Source organism: Panthera uncia, chromosome D2 (genome assembly GCF_023721935.1).
Source record: "Panthera uncia isolate 11264 chromosome D2, Puncia_PCG_1.0, whole genome shotgun sequence".
Lineage (NCBI taxonomy): Eukaryota > Metazoa > Chordata > Mammalia > Carnivora > Felidae > Panthera > Panthera uncia.
The window spans coordinates 60,426,044-60,443,921 of NC_064818.1; the positions used below are offsets into that span (position 1 = coordinate 60,426,044).

At 39.2% G+C, this 17,878-nt stretch overlaps 1 protein-coding gene across 3 annotated transcripts in view; it reads left to right on the top strand.

The window, feature by feature from the left end:
* The window catches only part of CFAP58 (cilia and flagella associated protein 58), a 106,725-nt gene that overhangs the window by 2,566 nt on the left and 86,281 nt on the right, over positions 1-17,878 (top strand). For all 3 annotated transcript variants that reach the window (XM_049645697.1, XM_049645699.1, XM_049645698.1), the window contains exons 2-7: positions 3,278-3,559; positions 5,856-6,004; positions 8,696-8,852; positions 9,703-9,897; positions 12,232-12,369; positions 14,871-15,030. In XM_049645697.1, the coding sequence (XP_049501654.1) occupies positions 3,278-3,559; positions 5,856-6,004; positions 8,696-8,852; positions 9,703-9,897; positions 12,232-12,369; positions 14,871-15,030 (1,081 nt within the window). The remainder of the gene's footprint in view (positions 1-3,277; positions 3,560-5,855; positions 6,005-8,695; positions 8,853-9,702; positions 9,898-12,231; positions 12,370-14,870; positions 15,031-17,878) is intronic.

Below are 17,878 nucleotides of genomic sequence, written 5' to 3' on the forward strand. Positions count from 1 at the left end.
ACAAAATGTTATAGGTAGGCTTGGTACTCCACATCTACTTTAAGATGTGGATTCTTTTTGCTTGCATGTAATCTTTAGAAATCAATAGTACAAGTGTTTTTGAAAACCAAAAATACATAGACTTTCTCTGTATTGGGCAAGACAGGCTTGTTAAGGCAGAAGGTAAACTAGACTGCTTACCCCGATTCTGCAGGGTGAATTTAAATTTTACTTTATTTTTGGGATTGGAGATCATCTCAGTTGATTTCTTTGATTAGCAATACAGTGTCGATCTTGGAGCTCTTTTTCATGTAGAATATCAAAGTGTAATGTTGCATACATAAATAAGTCCTCTCAAACTTTATCAGATCAGAAGTTTTGAGTGGGTCTGTGGGCCTACAGATTAATTCACTCCATATTCCTTAGAATGCCATTCACGGCCTCCAGTCTGTCTTTAACTTCCTGTCTAGTCTTCTCTTTCCTTCTCCCTGTCATACTTCTTACTCTTTAGCTAACTTGAGTTTTTTTTTTATTTTTTAAATATTTTTTTAAATTTATTTTTGAGAAAGAGAGAGAGAGAGACAGAATGCGAGTGGGTTGGGGCAGAGAGAGAGGGAGGCGCAGAATCTGAAGCAGGCTCCAAGCTCCAAGCTGTCAGCACAGAGTCTAACGCGGGGCTCGAACTCATGAGCTGTGAGATCATGATCTGAGCCGAAGTCAGACGCTCAACCGACTGAGCCACCCAGGCGCCCCGAGCTTTTTTTTTTTTTTTTTAATAGAATTTATTGTCAAGTTAGCTAACACAGTGTATACAACGCGCTCTGAGCTTCGGAAGTAGATTCTCATGATTCATCACTTACATACAACACCCCCAACTTGAGCTTCTTAACCAATCTCAAATCCTGGATACTTTCTGGGCCTGAGCCTTTGTTCAAGCTTTGCCATGGGCCAGGCATACCTTCTCCCTCCACATTCCCTGTGAATATTTCACTCTCCCATCTGGGCATACTCAAATACCACCTCCTTTAGGAAATTTGCTTTCATTCTTGCTGCTGGGAGTAGTTCCATCTTCCTATAGGTCCTTGTAGAATTTTGAATCCATTTTATGGCATGTATCAAATTCTGTACTTCCACTATCTGAAAACATACTCCATCAACTATTAATGTATAAATTCCCTGTGGGAGGGCTGTTTATTCCTTACCTTGGTACCTCCTACGAAGGCTCCCTCGTTCCAACTTACAAATAGCAGATGTTCAATAAATATTTGCTGAATAAATGAAGAAATTTATTAACCACCCCCATTCTTTTTCATTATTGTGCTGTGTCTAACAAGGAGAAGGTGTATTAGTTTACTAGGCTGTTACTCAGCCATAACAGAGTACTGCAAACATGGTGGTTTAAACAGTAGACACTTCTTGTCTCACACTTTTGGAGGTTGAAGTCTGCAATCAGGATGTTGGCAGGACCATGCTTCCTCTGAGACTCTAAGTAAAATTCTTCCTTACCTCTTCCTAGCTTCTGATGGCAGCCAGTGATCCTTAGCTTTCCTTGGCTTACACCCTGTTTCTGTCTTCACGTGGTATTTCTTTCTTTCTTTATTTTTATTTTGATGTTTATTTATTTTTGAGAGAGAGCAAGAGAGAGAACAAGTGGAGGAGGGGCAGTGAAAGGGAAACAGAGGATCCAAAGTAGGCTCCAGGCTGACAGCAGAGAGCCTAATGCAGTGCTCGAACCCATGAACTGTGAGATCATGACCTAAGCCGAAGTCAGATGCTTAGCCAACTGAGCCACCCAGGCGCCCCTCGTGGTGTTTCTTCCTTCCTGTGTTTGTGTCGCTGTCCAAATCCCATCCTCTACTTTTTTTGCATTGAGATAGAATTGACATGTGACATTGTATTAGTTTTAGTTGTACAACATAATGATTATATATATATATATATATATATATTGCAAAATGATTATTACAATAAGTTTAACATCCATCACTACACATAGTTACAGTCTTCCCTCTTTTTATAAGGACACCAGTCTTATTGGATGAGGGCCCACTCTACTCCAGTGTGACCTCAAGTTAACTGATTATATATGCAATGACTCTACTTCCAAACAAGTCACATTTATAGGTTTATAGGTACTGGGTGTTAGAACTTCAACATACCTTTCTGGGAGACAAATTCAACCCTTAACACTAGGGAAATAAGAACTCTTGAAGTGCCTGGGTGGCTCAGTCAGTTGAACGTCTGACTCTTGATTTCAGCTCAGGTCATGATCTCGCGGTTGGTGAGATTGTGCTATTGGTGCAGATTCTGCTTGGGATTCTCTCTCTCCCTCTCCTTCTGTGTCTCTCCCCTGCACCCTCTCCCCCCCCCCCCCCAAAAAATAAAATAAACTGAAAAAAAATCTTATTTAACTAACTCCGGGTTCTCATCTAAGTCATAGCCAGATGTGTTTGAATTGTATCTGTATGTCCAGGTTTTTTTTTAAAAAAAATAATTTGTTGTCCAGCTGATCATGGAAAGCAAATCTAGAGAAGACCTGTGAACATTGCACAAAGGGCATCTCAATACACCTGTGAAGATGACCTTGTCTTATCATTTTAAGAGATAAAAATGATGGAATAGCTTTTAGGGGAAGATTCCATATTTCGGATGGGGTTCATTGTGAGTATGTGTGATATCATGGTATCCACACCAAGATTCCGTATATCTGACCATAATATCCCTTGGCTTTCTTCTGCAGGATGAAGTGAAAACAAATCAGGGCTTGGAATAATCATAACAGATATCAAAATTTATTGAGTGCCTCCTCTTTGCCAGGCACTTGGCCAAGTGTTTAACATGAATGATCCTGTTTGTTTATTTTTTTGAAGTTTATTTATTTATTTTGGAGGGGGGAGAGGCAGAGAGAGAGGGAGAGAGACAATCCTAAGCAGGCTCCGTGCTGTCATCATGGCGCCCAATTCAGGGCTCAGTCTCACACCATGAGATCATGACCTAAGCTGAAATCAAGTCATGCACTTAACCGACCAAGCACGCCTAATGAATGATACTATTTAATCTGATCTTTGACACCATGTGGTAGGAAATATTATTATCCTAATGCATATGTGTACATATATACATACATCAGGGGATGAACAAGATGTCTTTCCATCATATAGTCTTAATGTTTCTGTTTTTTCAGTGATTTTTATTTTGCTTCTATGAAGGTCTTGTATTCATAGATAATAATAGCAACCCCTGAATAGTAACATAGACATATTGTAATACTCATTCCCCTTCCTGCTCTTTTGTACAGGAAAAGAGTGAGAAACTAGTGCTGGAAGAAACTGCATTTGAAGAAATCGAAAGGGATTTTCAGGAGGTTCTCAATGAACTTTCGGGAGATAAAAGTCTGGAGAAATTTAGAATTGAATATGAGAAGCTTCATGCTGTCATGAAAAAGTCTTATGACAATGAAAAGCGTCTGATGGCCAAATGCAGAGAGCTAAACGCAGAGATTGTGGTTAATTCTGCAAAGGTCGCCACTGCCCTGAAGCTCTCCCAGGATGATCAGACCACCATTGCATCCCTGAAGAAGGTCAGTGATCTCATAGAAACAGAGCCTAAGGAGAGCTGCCATAAATGCATCCTATATTTAAAAAAAAATTTTTTTTAACATTTATTTATTTTTGAGACAGAGAGAGACACAGCATGAACGGGGGAGGGGCAGAGAGAGAGGGAGACACAGAATCGGAAGCGGGCTCCAGGCTCTGAGCCATCAGCCCAGAGCCCGACGCGGGGCTCGAACTCGCGGACCGCGAGATCGTGACCTGAGCTGAAGTCGGACGCTTAACCGACTGAGCCACCCAGGCGCCCCAAATGCATCCTATATTTAAAACGTCATTCTTTCCTTACATTGGCAGCTCTAGGCTGGTAGTAAGTGAGTTATTAAGTAAAAATCTACATGATTTATATATTCATTAAGCCTAGGGAATAATGTTATTTTCAAAGGAAATAATTAGCCTGGTGAATTTCACTGGGCAGAAAATAATATAGAACCTTGCTGGCTTGCTTTCTAAGAAGTACTGGGTTAGCAGAAAGAATGAGAAGTAAGGAAATGTAATATTAGGGACCTTGGTAGGTCTTGTTTGATAGAAGATGAGTAATTAAATATCTCATGATGATAGCTTGTGAAGGATATTTTTTGAAGGATATTTTCATGTTTCTGCTTTTCCTACTGTTTTAGAAGAAATTGCCTTGAGAATTCCTAGATAGTAATTTTCATGATCTTGTTTCCTCCTTGATCCTCCCAATTCCTTATAATGGGAGATCAGGGATTCAGTCTGGGGGCTACTGAGGAAGCATGGTTCTACTTTACCATGGAGTTTTTCATCCTCAAGTGTGTTGCATTATTTTGAGGGTAAAATGTAAATGTTCCTTGTTGCTCTCGGGGTGATAAGAAGTTGAGAGATTTTAATTTATAATTAAAACCCGAGTGGTAAAAAATAACTCATAAACTTTTTAGATAATTCCCTTGATATCATACAATGAAACATCAGGCAATTTAAATGAATTTCCAAGACCAGTGCAAATTATGACATCTGTTATCTTAGAATTTACTTTTTTTAAAGTGCTATTTTCTAATGTCATTTTCTTCTCTTTGCTGGAAAACCAATAAAAGAAGGCTTTAAATCATTGTATGATGAGGAAAAAAACCATTTTTTTATTGCAAATTAAAAAAGTGTAAATGGAAGTCATGAGCTGGTTAAAATATAATTGGTGAAGTTGATTTGGACAAAACTTCGTATAATTGTATTTTCATTTAAATACCCTTCATTTGTTTTGCTGAAAATAGTACATATCGTTGCTACAGAAAAATATACCCTGTAATTATTTTGAATCACTAAATTATGTGAAGTTACCCAAGACTCATCTATCTCTCTTTCATGTAATGGTGAGCACGAATTTGTGTAAATACTCTCTTCCACTCATTTTATTCCTTGTCAACATAAAAGCAGAATGTTTTCACCTTAAGCTTATAGGTTCTTACCTATATGAAGGACTCACATTGCACTTGAGAGAACTTAGCAAGAAAATGGAGTGGTGGGGTAAAACTGAAGGCTGTTACAACATTTACTATGCTTTGTTCACTTATTTGAATGGCTGTAATTCACTTTTAAGTATTTATGTTAATATTCCACATTGGATTTAATAATAGTAAGGAAGCCAAAACTGCATGAGTCCTTGTTCCCATTCCCAGCTAGGGCTTTGCTTTTCCCCTGTGAGCATCTGATGAGAAGATCTGGGAGGGGATTTCTGGAATGGGAATTATCAAGGCTGTTATGTACAATTAGGTGACAGCAAAGACCACCTTGCTATGAATTGTTCTAAAGCTGACATAGCCATCCAGGACCCCTTACTTGAGACCTGACTACAAAATAGATTTTTTAAAAATTTGTAATCGATCAAGAGCTTCAGATTTAGGGCTTGGATCCAAGGCCACTCCTTATTTTTTTTTCTCCATAATATTTGGGCTTGGAAAACACATAGGCTTTCGTTTTTTAATTTTGTAAACCTATCTTAACATTTTTATTAGAAATATCCTCTTAGTTATAGTGGCCCTTGCAAGATGTGAGCCTTGTAACCCCACTCACCTACACAAGGAAAAATACCATTTGCCAGGACCCCTTCTAACACTGCTGTTCAGTATCGACTAGCTCATGTTGAACAATTTAGTAAGTCAATATAAATGGAATGCATAATGTATAATATATAATCTTCTTCCCCATAAATGACAACTATATTGGAGTTGTTTTATTATTCTATTTACTCAGTTTATCTTGCATCTGGATCCTAGTTTGGTTTTTCTCACTGATGTGCCGTGGCCCATATAGGAAATCGAAAAGGCCTGGAAGATGGTGGACTCGGCCTATGACAAAGAGCAGAAGGCAAAGGAGACGATCCTTGCCCTGAAAGAGGAAATAGTGAACTTAACCAAACTAGTCGAGCAGGGGTCTGGACTGTCACTGGACCAGGATAGCAAGTAGGTCATAGACTTGTTAATGTATGTTGAACTTGCTTTTGTGGACGCCCCCTTATTCAGCAGATGGCCTGGGGTTTGCCGTGTCACCTTGAACATTCTTTATGATACAACAGTCTTCTTCTTTGGTAGTTTCCCGGAGATTGTTTTCCATCTATTGCTATTTTTTGTTTTCAATGCTCCCTTTCTCCATACCCAAGAACTCATAATTTGTGATTATATTAAACTTTTGGCTCTGCAGGAATATGTACTACAATTTCAAAATGAGTAAATATTTTAGATTTCTTTCTCTCAAACTTGTGTGAAATGGAACTCGCTGCCTTTCTGCTCTGATTTCCAGCCCCTTCCCATGCTCTGAACCCCCATTAGTCCCATCACCATTCTTCTAACTTCTCTGGTTCTAGGCCAGAAAACAGATTCTAGACCGCTCTTTTAACCCTGAAAGCTTCGTCTTGTTGATTCTGTCTTCTAATCATCACTTGTGTCTATCCCTGCTCCTTATCAGCAGTGCTAATGCCTTGCTTCGGGCTCCCCATTCTTGGCTGGATTTGGCGATGGACTGCTAACTGTTCTAGCTGCCTTCAAGGAGACATATCCCCTCTTCACCATCTTCCACACACCAGATTAGGCTTCTGAAATGTGTATCTGAGTGCTCCCATCTCCAGCACATGTTCCAAACACCTTCAATAGCTCCCCACTCCCAAAGAATGCAGCCCAGTCATGAACATGTCTTTTAGGGCCCTACATAGATCTGTTCACCAGCCTTGCTAGACTCATGTCCCGAAACACCATGCTTGCTGATGCCTCAATACTTTTGATCATGCTGTTTTTATTCCAGGAATGCTTTTTCTTTATTTCTCCACACAGTAAACAACTATGCACCCTTCATGACCCATCTCAAACACCATCTTAATTTCATCACTGTTGGCACCTCTATTTCAACCTTCTCCCTACCCCTAGCCTCAGTGAGAGTCACTGTGTTCTCTGTTTCTGTAGAACCCAACATGTATCTCAAGTATGGCATTGATCACATTGTATCGAAATTATTTGTTGAAATACTTCACTCTCTGTTAGGCTACAAACTCTTGAAGGAAGACACTTTTACCTTCCCTCTAGGTGTCTAACACTGTGCAAGGCATGCAAAACCTTGCATTAGTTTATGAATCAGAAATGATCACACACTTCCTTAGGCATTTTTTTTTAAGTTGGCTCTGTACCCAGTGTGGAGCCCAGTGCAGGGCTTGAACTCATGACCTTGAGATCAAGACTTGAGCTGAAATCAAGAGTCGGACACTCAACTGACCAAGTCACCGGGATGCCCCTTCCTTAGGCATTTTTCACCAACTCTAACTGCTGCCTAGGTTTCTTATGTTTTCTAGATGCATTTATCCAACGTTGAGAGATAGTTCTAAGTGCCAGGGTTGGAGGAAGGAACAGGAAAAACAAAAAGAAGATGTGATATCTGTCATAATGGACTCTATTTTCTCATTAAAGAAGTCAAGCATCATCAGAGCAACTACTGAAGAGCAATGTGAGGGAACTGATCAGTTAGGAGTTTTAATGAGAGTTGGAGCACAGTGAGGAGGGGAACTGAAGAAACTATCTAGCCCTAACAATGTGCTTAGGTGTAGCTGTCTTCAGAGTAACCTCAGAATTTGAAGTTTTGTTTCTGGAGAAGAAGTTGAATGCAGTTCTGAAAGTTCCTTATTAAATACTTATGTTCTACCAAAGTTGTTGGTAAATAAACATTGTCAGAGGTGCTTCCAATGGTCATTTGATGACTCAGTAGTGAGTACCTCAAGTTCTCTATTTTCTCAACTCTCATGTGGCAGCCTTGTTCTAGACCTTCATTCTGCTGCACAGGTCAGATCAGACACAGTCTTTCTATTTCAAGAACACTAATTCTGCAGAAAGTCATGCCAAATCATAAATAATGTTTTTTTTTTTAATGTGGAAGTAACTGGTTAACAATTCAAATCAACAAATATCATCACATACTCTCCAAAAGCTGGCAACATGAATGATTTCCAAATTTTGTTCTTGGGAACATTTTATCAGAGTTGCATCCCTTTGGTGGAAACTAATCTCTATGGGTGAATGATTAGAAAACTGGCAATGTGTATTATTTGCTTATTTTTATGCTTTATTTTAGACTTTATAGTTGTGATCATAGCCCTCCCTTGGGTATATTAAACAAATAATTTCTTAAATTAACATTTTCTTTAGGATTAATTACAAGAGTTGACAGTAGCTCTATAGTCTTATTGTAACAAATTAAAATAATACAGAGGTGTGGCAACTAAGGAGTAAGAATTACCCCTCCAACTCTTCCAACGCTATATTCTACTTTTCAGAGATAACCAGTTACCAATTACCAGTTTGGATCTATTTTCTTGGACTTCTATAAAAATGTCTATAAAACACATACATACACCTATATGCAGACACTGTAATTATTTAAACATCAGAAAAGGGATCATGTTATATATATTATTATTGGAATGTCTTTTTCAGTTAACAACTCACAAGCAGCTACCATGTCCATGTCAGGGCATAAAGGTCCTTCTCTTTCACACTTGAATGGTGTTAGTCCTTGACCTAAAGTATTTCCCATGAAAATGTGCTCAGAGGGTGATAGGAAGGGCTCCTGAGAAGATGGCCTTTTAGTCTGACTCCTGTGTTCTTCTTTTTTAGTATCCGAGATTTACTGAAGTTCAAAGAAGAAGTGATAAAGGAGCGAGACCAGCTCTTGTCAGAAGTGGTGAAATTACGAGAGTCCTTAGCTCAGACTACTGAACAGCAGCAGGAAACGGAGCGATGCAGAGAAGAGGCAGAGCAGACCATCAGTCAGGTCTGCTTTGTCATGGAGGGCAAGATGAAAGAACATTACCTTCTAGAAGTCCTTCCCATATTGTTCCTCTCTCAGATTTACCCCCTGGTGCCCAAATGAAGCATCCACAGGTCTGCTTATTTGTCTGGCTTGTTCTTACAAGAACAGTTTTACTTGTTCATTTCTTCTCAACATTCTGTGTCTGAGAAGTCACTAAGACAGGGCACTGCTTACAATTTTGGCTTAAGAATGTGTCCCTGGCAAAGGCGAGAATGCTCTGCATCTGGAGATGGTGCAAGTAGTTCCCTTGGCCCTTCTCCTTTGTAAGGACCTCTTTTGAACACTTTTTATAATAACCCAGGAGTCAAATAGAGGATCCACACATGCAACCCCTAGGAGATTACTTTGAGCATGAGATAACAGATTTTTCATAGATTTTTGACCATCATGATAAAGCTATAATGCTTTATGTAATAACATCCAGGACTCATGTGAAACATAATTTAATGTTTAGGGTAACTGGCAACATTTTATTTAGATCCTATTGATAGAGAATTGGGTGAATTCTTTCAATGTTTAACTCTCCAGAATTCTGGGTTTCCCAATTTAATTGGATCTTATACCATTCTTTGTGGATTTGTTCCCACCGTTAGGGTGGATGTCTGGTGTTAAGGCTCTGGAAAACAACACAGAACATTCTCGAAAAGTTTGAACGTTGGGGTTCAAAGATGACTGTCCTGCAGGGGAAAGGCTACCACGAGGTGACTGCCCCGAAACTAGAAGAGTTGAAATGAGGAGCAGCTCAGCTGGTTGAGATCTGTCCTGGGGAGGGCTTCATCCCTTTCCTCCCCTATCCTTTCTGTGCCCCTAGTTCCGGCAAGAGATACAGCAACGTCAGAATGAAGCGTCACGGGAGTCTCGGAAGAAGGAAAAACTGGAGAAAGAGCTCAGGCAGATTCAGACAGACATGGACACCAGGCAGACGGAAATTAGGGCCCTGCAGCAGTATGTGCAGAAGAGCAAGGAGGAGCTTCAGAAGCTGGAGCAGCAGCTGAAGGAACAGAAGGTGCGCTGGGTGTGGGCTGCGCCTCGGTCCTCGCAAAGACAAGAAGGGGGCCTTTGGAACACTTTGAGTTTTCTCTGGAAAGGAGCAGACTCTCTGCACTAGAGATGTTGGTAACACAGCACTGGGCACTGCATTGCTCTTTGAAGCGCTCGTATGGGTATCTATGACCTTTTTTCCCCCAGCTCCAGCAGGTTAATTTCTTTTTAACATTCTGTTGATGTGTAATATACACATAGAAAAGTGTGTAAGTCAACAGTGTACAGCTTGATGAATTTTCTCCACCTGAACATATCTTGGTCACCTGCACCAGGCCCAAGGAACAGTACGCCAGATGTCCCTTTGTGCCCCCTCCCAGTCACTCTCTCCCTCAAAGGTCACTTCTATTCTGAAACCTAAGCCGAGTTTAGTTTTTTCTGTTTTTGCACTTTGCAGAAATGCACTCATACAGTCATGCAATGCTCTTTTGTACTAACTTGCTCAATATTTTGTCTGTTTGTGAGATTCATTTGTGTTGCCACATGGTTATAGAATGGCACTATCCAGTATGGTAGCCACTGGCCATGCATTGCTATTTAAATTTAAGTTATTTAAAAAAATTTTTTTTAATGTTTTATTATTTATTTTTGAGACAGAGAGAGACAGAGCATGAACGGGGGAGGGTCAGAGAGAGAGGGAGACACAGAATCGGAAGCAGGCTCCAGGCTCCGAGCTGTCAGCACAGAGCCCGACGCGGGGCTCGAACTCACACGCCATGAGATCATGACCTGAGCCGAAGTCGGACGCTCAACCGACTGAGCCACCCAGGCGCCCCTAAATTTAAGTTATTTTAAATAAAATGAAACAAAACAAAATAAAACCTCAAGGGCTCAGTTGAACTAGTACCATTTCAAGTGCTTAATAGCCACAGGGCTAGTAGATAACCTATTGGACAGAACAGATAGACAACATTCACATCATTGCAGAAAGTTCTGTTGCACAGAGCTCAATAGAACATTCACCGTCATAGTGTTCCTTTTGTGACCATAACATGGTTTATTTTTAAGCGGCTTATTTTTAAGTTTCAAGTTTAGGAACCCATATTCAGTCTATCTGCATTTTAAATATGGTGCTATTTTTAATATTTCCCCTATAACAGCAGTTGAAGGTAACTCAAATAGTAATAATTGTGCTCTGTCTTTTCTCATTTCTTAAAGAGGCAATTCATATAATTGAGAAAAGTCGTTTCTTGAAAATAGTTTCTCTTAGGAAGTTTTCAAAGAATTGCCAAGACATACAGCATTTTTTCCACTTAAAAAATAGATATTAGAACACATTTCTTTGTCAATTGCCTTATTAATATTGTATAAAGGCAGAAATCAGATGGGTAATACACATTGTGCAAGTATCCACAAGAAAAACGAGACTTCTTTGAGCATGAAATTTGAGAGGTTTTTGAACATCACGATTAAATTACAGTGCTTTGTTTAGCAATATCCAGGACTCACGTAAAACACAATTTCATTTTTAGCATAGCTGGCTGTATTTTGTTTGGTCCCTATTGATGGGAAATTGGATGAAGTCTTTCCATGTTTAACTTTTGCTTGCATCAAGTTATATTTTGGGATAACTGTCTAAACTATCTTCTCTCTCTTTTCCCTTCAGCGCATTTTCTCCCCCTCCATCCTCTCACTAGTCTGCCAATAGAAATGATGACTCCCCGCCCCGCCAAAAAATATAATCCGGTTTTTATAAAACTGTGTCTGCTGAGGATAGGCAAGGTAGGGAAGAGGAAACCCCATTGACACTGAAGTCAGGCAGATAGAAATCATTCCTCTGCCGTTCCACGGTTTTGACTTGAGTTGGATTTAAGGGGAATTGTCTCTGTGCTGGTGTTAGTGAATGGTTCTGTCCAAGAAAATGTTGTAGGCATGTTAATGCAGGATTTGCTTCTGAAGATGTGGCTTCCCAGCCCCACAACTGATAAAACCCGTTTGAATCTCTAGCTCATTTGCAATGATTATAGCAATTGTTGCATATGTGAAGCTTGCCAAACGGCAAACAGGCATTAAAATATTTATCCACCACCTGTGAACAAGACTTCCCAAGGCTCTCAGAAAAAAAAAAATTATGCGCTCTGTGTTATTCATTAGAAGGTGTCATTTTCCTCAGCCATTTAACATTCATCATATTTGAGTGCATTAGTGCTTTCACCGGGGATAAAGAACAATTTCTACAAAGACAAAAAAAAGTGTGGTTGCTGTGATCATCCCAGGAGGTTTGCAGGGCCTCCTGTGTGGATATGCAGATATTGTAATCAGATTAAAAGCATTAACCAGCTCATTATGCATCTTTCAGATATTGAACGAAAGAGCTGCAAAGGAACTGGAGCAGTTTCAGATGCGAAATTCTAAACTTCAGCAAGAGAATGAACAACACAGTTTGGTTTGTGAGCAGCTATCCCAGGAAAACCAGCAGAAGGCATTGGAGCTCAAAGTAAACACCAAGTGACTGATTTGTTGCCTAGCACTCCCTCCCTTATTCCCTATTTTATTAAAATTTTTTAATGTTTTTCGAATTTATGAGAGAGAGAGAGAGAGAGAGAAAGAGAGAGAGAAAGAAACAGATTGCAAGCGGGGGAGGAACAGAGAGAGGGAGACACAGAATCTGAAGCAGGCTCCAGGCTCGGAGCTGTCAGCACAGAGCCTGATGCAGGGCTTGAACTCAAGGATCTTGAGATCATGACCTGAGCTGAAGTCAGACACTTAACCAACTGAGCCACCCAGGCCCCCTCACTCATTCCCTATTAATACAGATTTGCTGTAGTGGTTAATACAGATTTGCTGTAGTGGTTGGAGCCGTTGGTTGGATAACCTGTATTAGCCTTGATATGTCAGAGGCAGGCTCAAGCCTACAGTGATTGCTTTCTGCTTGGAAGTAGATAGTTTGATGACTTTCATGCTCATAAAACCACAAACCTGAATATTGATCATATGATTATGCAAGTATTTTTGAGAGCAAGCTCAGATACTCATCTCTGTAACTTAGCCTTGCAAGTAACTAGTTGCCCTGAGCTAGAAACCATTTACATGAGTGAGTAGCAAAGAAGTTAGATTATATTTTACTACTTTTATATGGAGAAGGTAGAATGGGAGGGTTGGGGGATGGACTGGTACTATTGAGTATCTACTTCCAAGATTGTAGAACCATGATTTTTTCTTCTATACACTGTAAATTTCAAGACAGGCTTCCCATTCTTCTCCTTGTCCTCAATGAAGAGTGTTTGCAAATTATGTTTGGGTAACAGTTTTATACTTGGGTACATATTGTATACCTACGTGTTTGACAGAGCGACTTTATGTTTATCACTGATTCTGAAAAAAATCCATAAACCCTTCTCTGGTAATATTAGGATACTAAGCATAAAATGAGTGACCTATCAAGAATGATACATAGATTTGATCAGTGAGTCATAACAGTTTTTGGTTCTTATGCCCTTTTGAAAATCTGATGAGAACATGGGTGTACGTGCGCCCCCCGCCCCCACGCACACACACACACACACACACACATACACACACACACACACACACACACTTATTTGCACATCTTCTATCCTGTTTTGAATGCAGTCTCAGGTTTCCAAGGTTTTTCTGAAGTCTAACCACGGGGTCTGGATTAATAACTACTGAATTACAACATTCTATTGTTCTAATTGGAAAGGGCCCTAGTTCAGCTAATTTCGACCATGTAAATCTGAGGCCGAGGAGTATTTAAAACAGTCCAGAGTAGTTTGACTTGAAACCATTCTTTATGAGAAAGCTGTAAATTGAAGCAGAAATGAAATGGCTTCTTAAAGCAAAATAATATATTAGCCCCTAAGGTAAAATTAAAGTAAAAATACGTATGCCATTAATTCTCTTCTTTGGTAACATGAATGGGGCACCTTGAAAGATGGAAAATTTTTGTTATCAGATCCTGAACCTATGGGATTCTACTTCTAGCAGTAATCTGAGAATGACATGCCCAGCTGAGTGCAGTTTCTTCCTTGTCAACAGCGGGGGATAACTGCTAATGTTTATTTGCTCTCTTTGCTTTTCCAGTAATTTCTAAGAACGGCAGATTTAAAAAATGAATTTGAATTTTAAAAAATTAATAAAACTTGAGGTCCATTGGCAAAAATCTGGTGCTTTCTTGTGCTAGAATTATTATTTTGGTGCCTTTTGCCAATATGTAGACTTGCCTATTGATGATGCCCTGTCCATGTATCTGTATGTACACCCACTGACTAACATCCTCTGAGGAAGTAGGGCCCTTTCTCTAGTGTGTGTAGTTGTACTTCAGTGGCCATGTGGGTTCAAAAGAGTATCTGAATATGTTAATAGCATGTCAACAACCTTCTGAGAGAGGGGTGCCTGGGTGGCTCAGTCGGTTAAGCGTCCGACTTCGGCTCAGGTCATGATCTCACGGTTGGTGGGTTCGAGCCCTGCTTTGGGCTCTGTGCTGACAGCTCAGAGCCTGGAGCCTGCTTCGGATTCTGTGTCTCCCCCTCTCTCTGCCCCTGCCCTGCTCACACTCTTTCTCTCTCTCAAAAATAAACATTAAAAACATTTCAATAACCTTCTGAAAGAGATCACTCTGTGAGTCCATAAAAATTGCTAATCAAATACAGCATTCGTATACAAAATTCACACATTTGTGATATGTACAACTCAGCATTCTTACCCTGTTTGATTCAACAATTCAGTGGTACCTTGAGACATCAGCTCTAATCAGTCTTTCCATTATTTTTTAGCTTATATAGCAACATATTTTATTCAGAGAATAGTTTTTCAATTTCTCTCAAAACCAAACAATGTGTGTTTTTGTTTAACCCATACGACAACTTTACACTAACATGGGAATAATTTCCTTTTATGGGTTCTGAGTTCACCATCACCTAGTCACTGGCACTTTATTTACTGAATATCCCTGGTTAATTCTCTCACTAATTACAGGCCAAAGAGGAAGAAGTCCATCAGATGCGGCTTGACATTGGGAAGCTCAATAAAATCAGAGAACAAATCCATAAGAAATTGCATCAGATCGAAGATCAAAAGTCAGAGGTGGAACAGCACAAGGAAACTCTAAAAAATCAGATCTTGGGATTAGAGAGAGGTAATCCAAGAAACATTTCGTGTTTTGTCATATTCCTTTGTAAACATTTTATTGGTGACTGTGATTTGGCAACCCAGGGCTCTATGCGTCCAAACACAAACCATGCCAGATGTAATCAGTAAAACAACTTTCAAACTGGTAAGCAGCCAATGTGCAGGGGACATCATTTTGAATACCTTGAACTATCCTGCCTTAAAAAATTCTTCAACAGACTATATTGGCGCAATGTAAATCCAGCCAAAAGTATTGCTCAGTATTTGTCGCTGGAATAAATAGCATCTATACTCTTAAGTCTGGGTTCTACATGACTTTATGCTTTAGTCCCTTTTCTCAGAGAAGATAGGGGATAAATTAAAACAAATGTCCCCCCACTAGCAATATTTGGGACAATGTTGTACCAAGAATCAGTGAGACAAAAATTAGTGGTTCCTAACTTCCTTTAAAAAAATGTTTATTTATTTATTTTGAGAGAGAGGGATAGAGAGTGAGCAGGGGAGAGGCAGAGAAAGAGGGAGACAGAGAATCCCAAGTAGGCTCTGCAGCTGTAAGTGCAGAGCCCTACATGGGGCTTGAACTCATGAACTGTGAGATCATGATCTGAGCTGAAACCAAGAGTCAGACATTTAACTGACTGAGCCACCAGGCATCACAATGGCTCCTAACTTCTTTTCTCTGTTATTACTTTACCATGTGATGAACCTTGTTTTTACCAGCTATCACATTGCCCCGTGGAGGAAAAATTTAAGTGCTATGGAAGGTCACATAGCACAGAAAAATCATTAAGGATACAAACTATGGAGTCATGTCTACCTGGGTAAAGATCTCACCTTCATCGTATTTATTGTTAGGGGATGAAATGAGCTGATACATATAAAGCACTTGTGGACAGTACCTAACACAGTAAATGCTTACTAAATGGCATCTATTATCATCTGGGCGTATTACTATTTATATAAGCAGTAAGAGAGAATGCCATCTCATTCTGAAAAAGAATATAATTGAAAATAGGATATGCTAGTCAAATTCGGTGTGGCAGAAACAGCCCTGAACTTGGACACAGAGGGTCTGGGTTTGACTTTGACTATACCAGAGTATGTGAGGCAGGAACACCTCGTTGAACTCATATGGGTTGTAGGTCACTGAATGAGATAACATGCATACCAGCATAAAAGCAGACATTGCCCCCCCCCAAAAGGTAAAATCTAAATCTCTAGGCAAGGTTATTAGAAATACATCTGACCCTTGAACAACATGGGTTTGAACTGCATGGGTCCACTTACCTGTGGATTTTTTTTTTTTGGTAAATACAGTACATCACTATGAATGTCTTTTCTCTTCCTTATGATATTTTTAGTAACATTTCTTTTCTGCAGCTTACTGTAGTGTAAAAATGCAGTATACAAAACATATAATGTGCTAAATATGTGTTAATCGACTGTTTATATTATCAGTAAGGCTTCTGGTCAACAGTAGGCTGTTAGTAGTTAAGTTTTTGGGGAGTCAAAAGTTATACATGGATTTTCATCTTCACAGGGGATCGGCATTCCTAAGTCTGGTGTTGTTCAACAGTGAGCTGTATTTGTTATGTAAGCCTTTGAAAAGTACAGGTATTTTTCCTTCTAAGGCATCAGGAAAAAATCTTTTATTGAGGTACAGCTAGAGCTTACCTTGAAAATTTCTCCATTCTTTCATTCAATAAACTGAGTGCCTACTATGTGTAGTCACCAAGGTAGGCATTGGCTGCATGGAGGTCCCTGCCCTCGGGATGCTTACAGTCTTGCATGAGTTTACAATCTAATGTTTTCAGTGATAGTTAGGAAGAAAAATAAAACTACTAGATCATATTTTGTAATTGGTTTAGTGACTTTCAAAACACTCCCATATTTAAATCGGTGTATTTTTTACTTGCAGTAGTTCTAAGTTTTGAAAAAAAAAATTATTCATTCTGTGTTGAACCCAATTCTTCATCCTTAAGTCATATTTATAGAAGTCATCATGCTCTCTTTTGGTTATTTTATAGGTATCATTAACATTATTTTTTTCTTGGGGACTTCTTCCTTTTGAATGTCTGATCAAATAGTGGCACTGGACATAAGAGTTAGAAGCATGAGTCCTCCATGGGTTGTGATTTTTCTATCACAAAACCCAAGAAACTAACTGATAAACTGCCAGAACTAATGAGAGTTCACTGGGGTGGCAGGTTATAAAATAAATATATAGGTATCAATAGCTTCCTTTCATATACAGAATCAGTTAGAATATATGATGGAAAAACCCCTTTTCACAATAGCAACTCAAGTAATAAAATATCTATAAATAAAGTTACCCGGATATCTGCAAGATATGTATATAAAACACACTCCAGAATTCTATTGAGGGGTATAAACGAAGACTTGAAAAATGGAGAGATATACAAAGTTCCTGAATGAGAAAGCTCAATGTGATAAAGATATAAATCTGCCTATATTAATCTGTATATTTGATATTTCCAATAAAAATTTCAGTAAGTTATATTGTTGGGACTTGAAAACTGATTCTAGAGTTCTTCCTGAAGAATAAACAGGTGACAATAGCCATAAAATTCTGGAAAAAGGGGTGATGAGGGAGTATTTGCCTTACTGGGTTAGGTTTTTAATATTATAAAGCTTCAATAGTCATCAAGTAGTGTAGTGAAAATGCCTGATAAACAGATCAATGGAAGAGATTGGAAAAAACAAAAAACACCCAAGATTATCATTAAGATAAAGGTGTTTCATACCGGTGTTCTGTATGCTATTAAGAAAATGGTAGCAGAACAGTAAGTTACTTTTTGGGAAAAAAAAGTTAACACCAAATGTGGAAACCATAA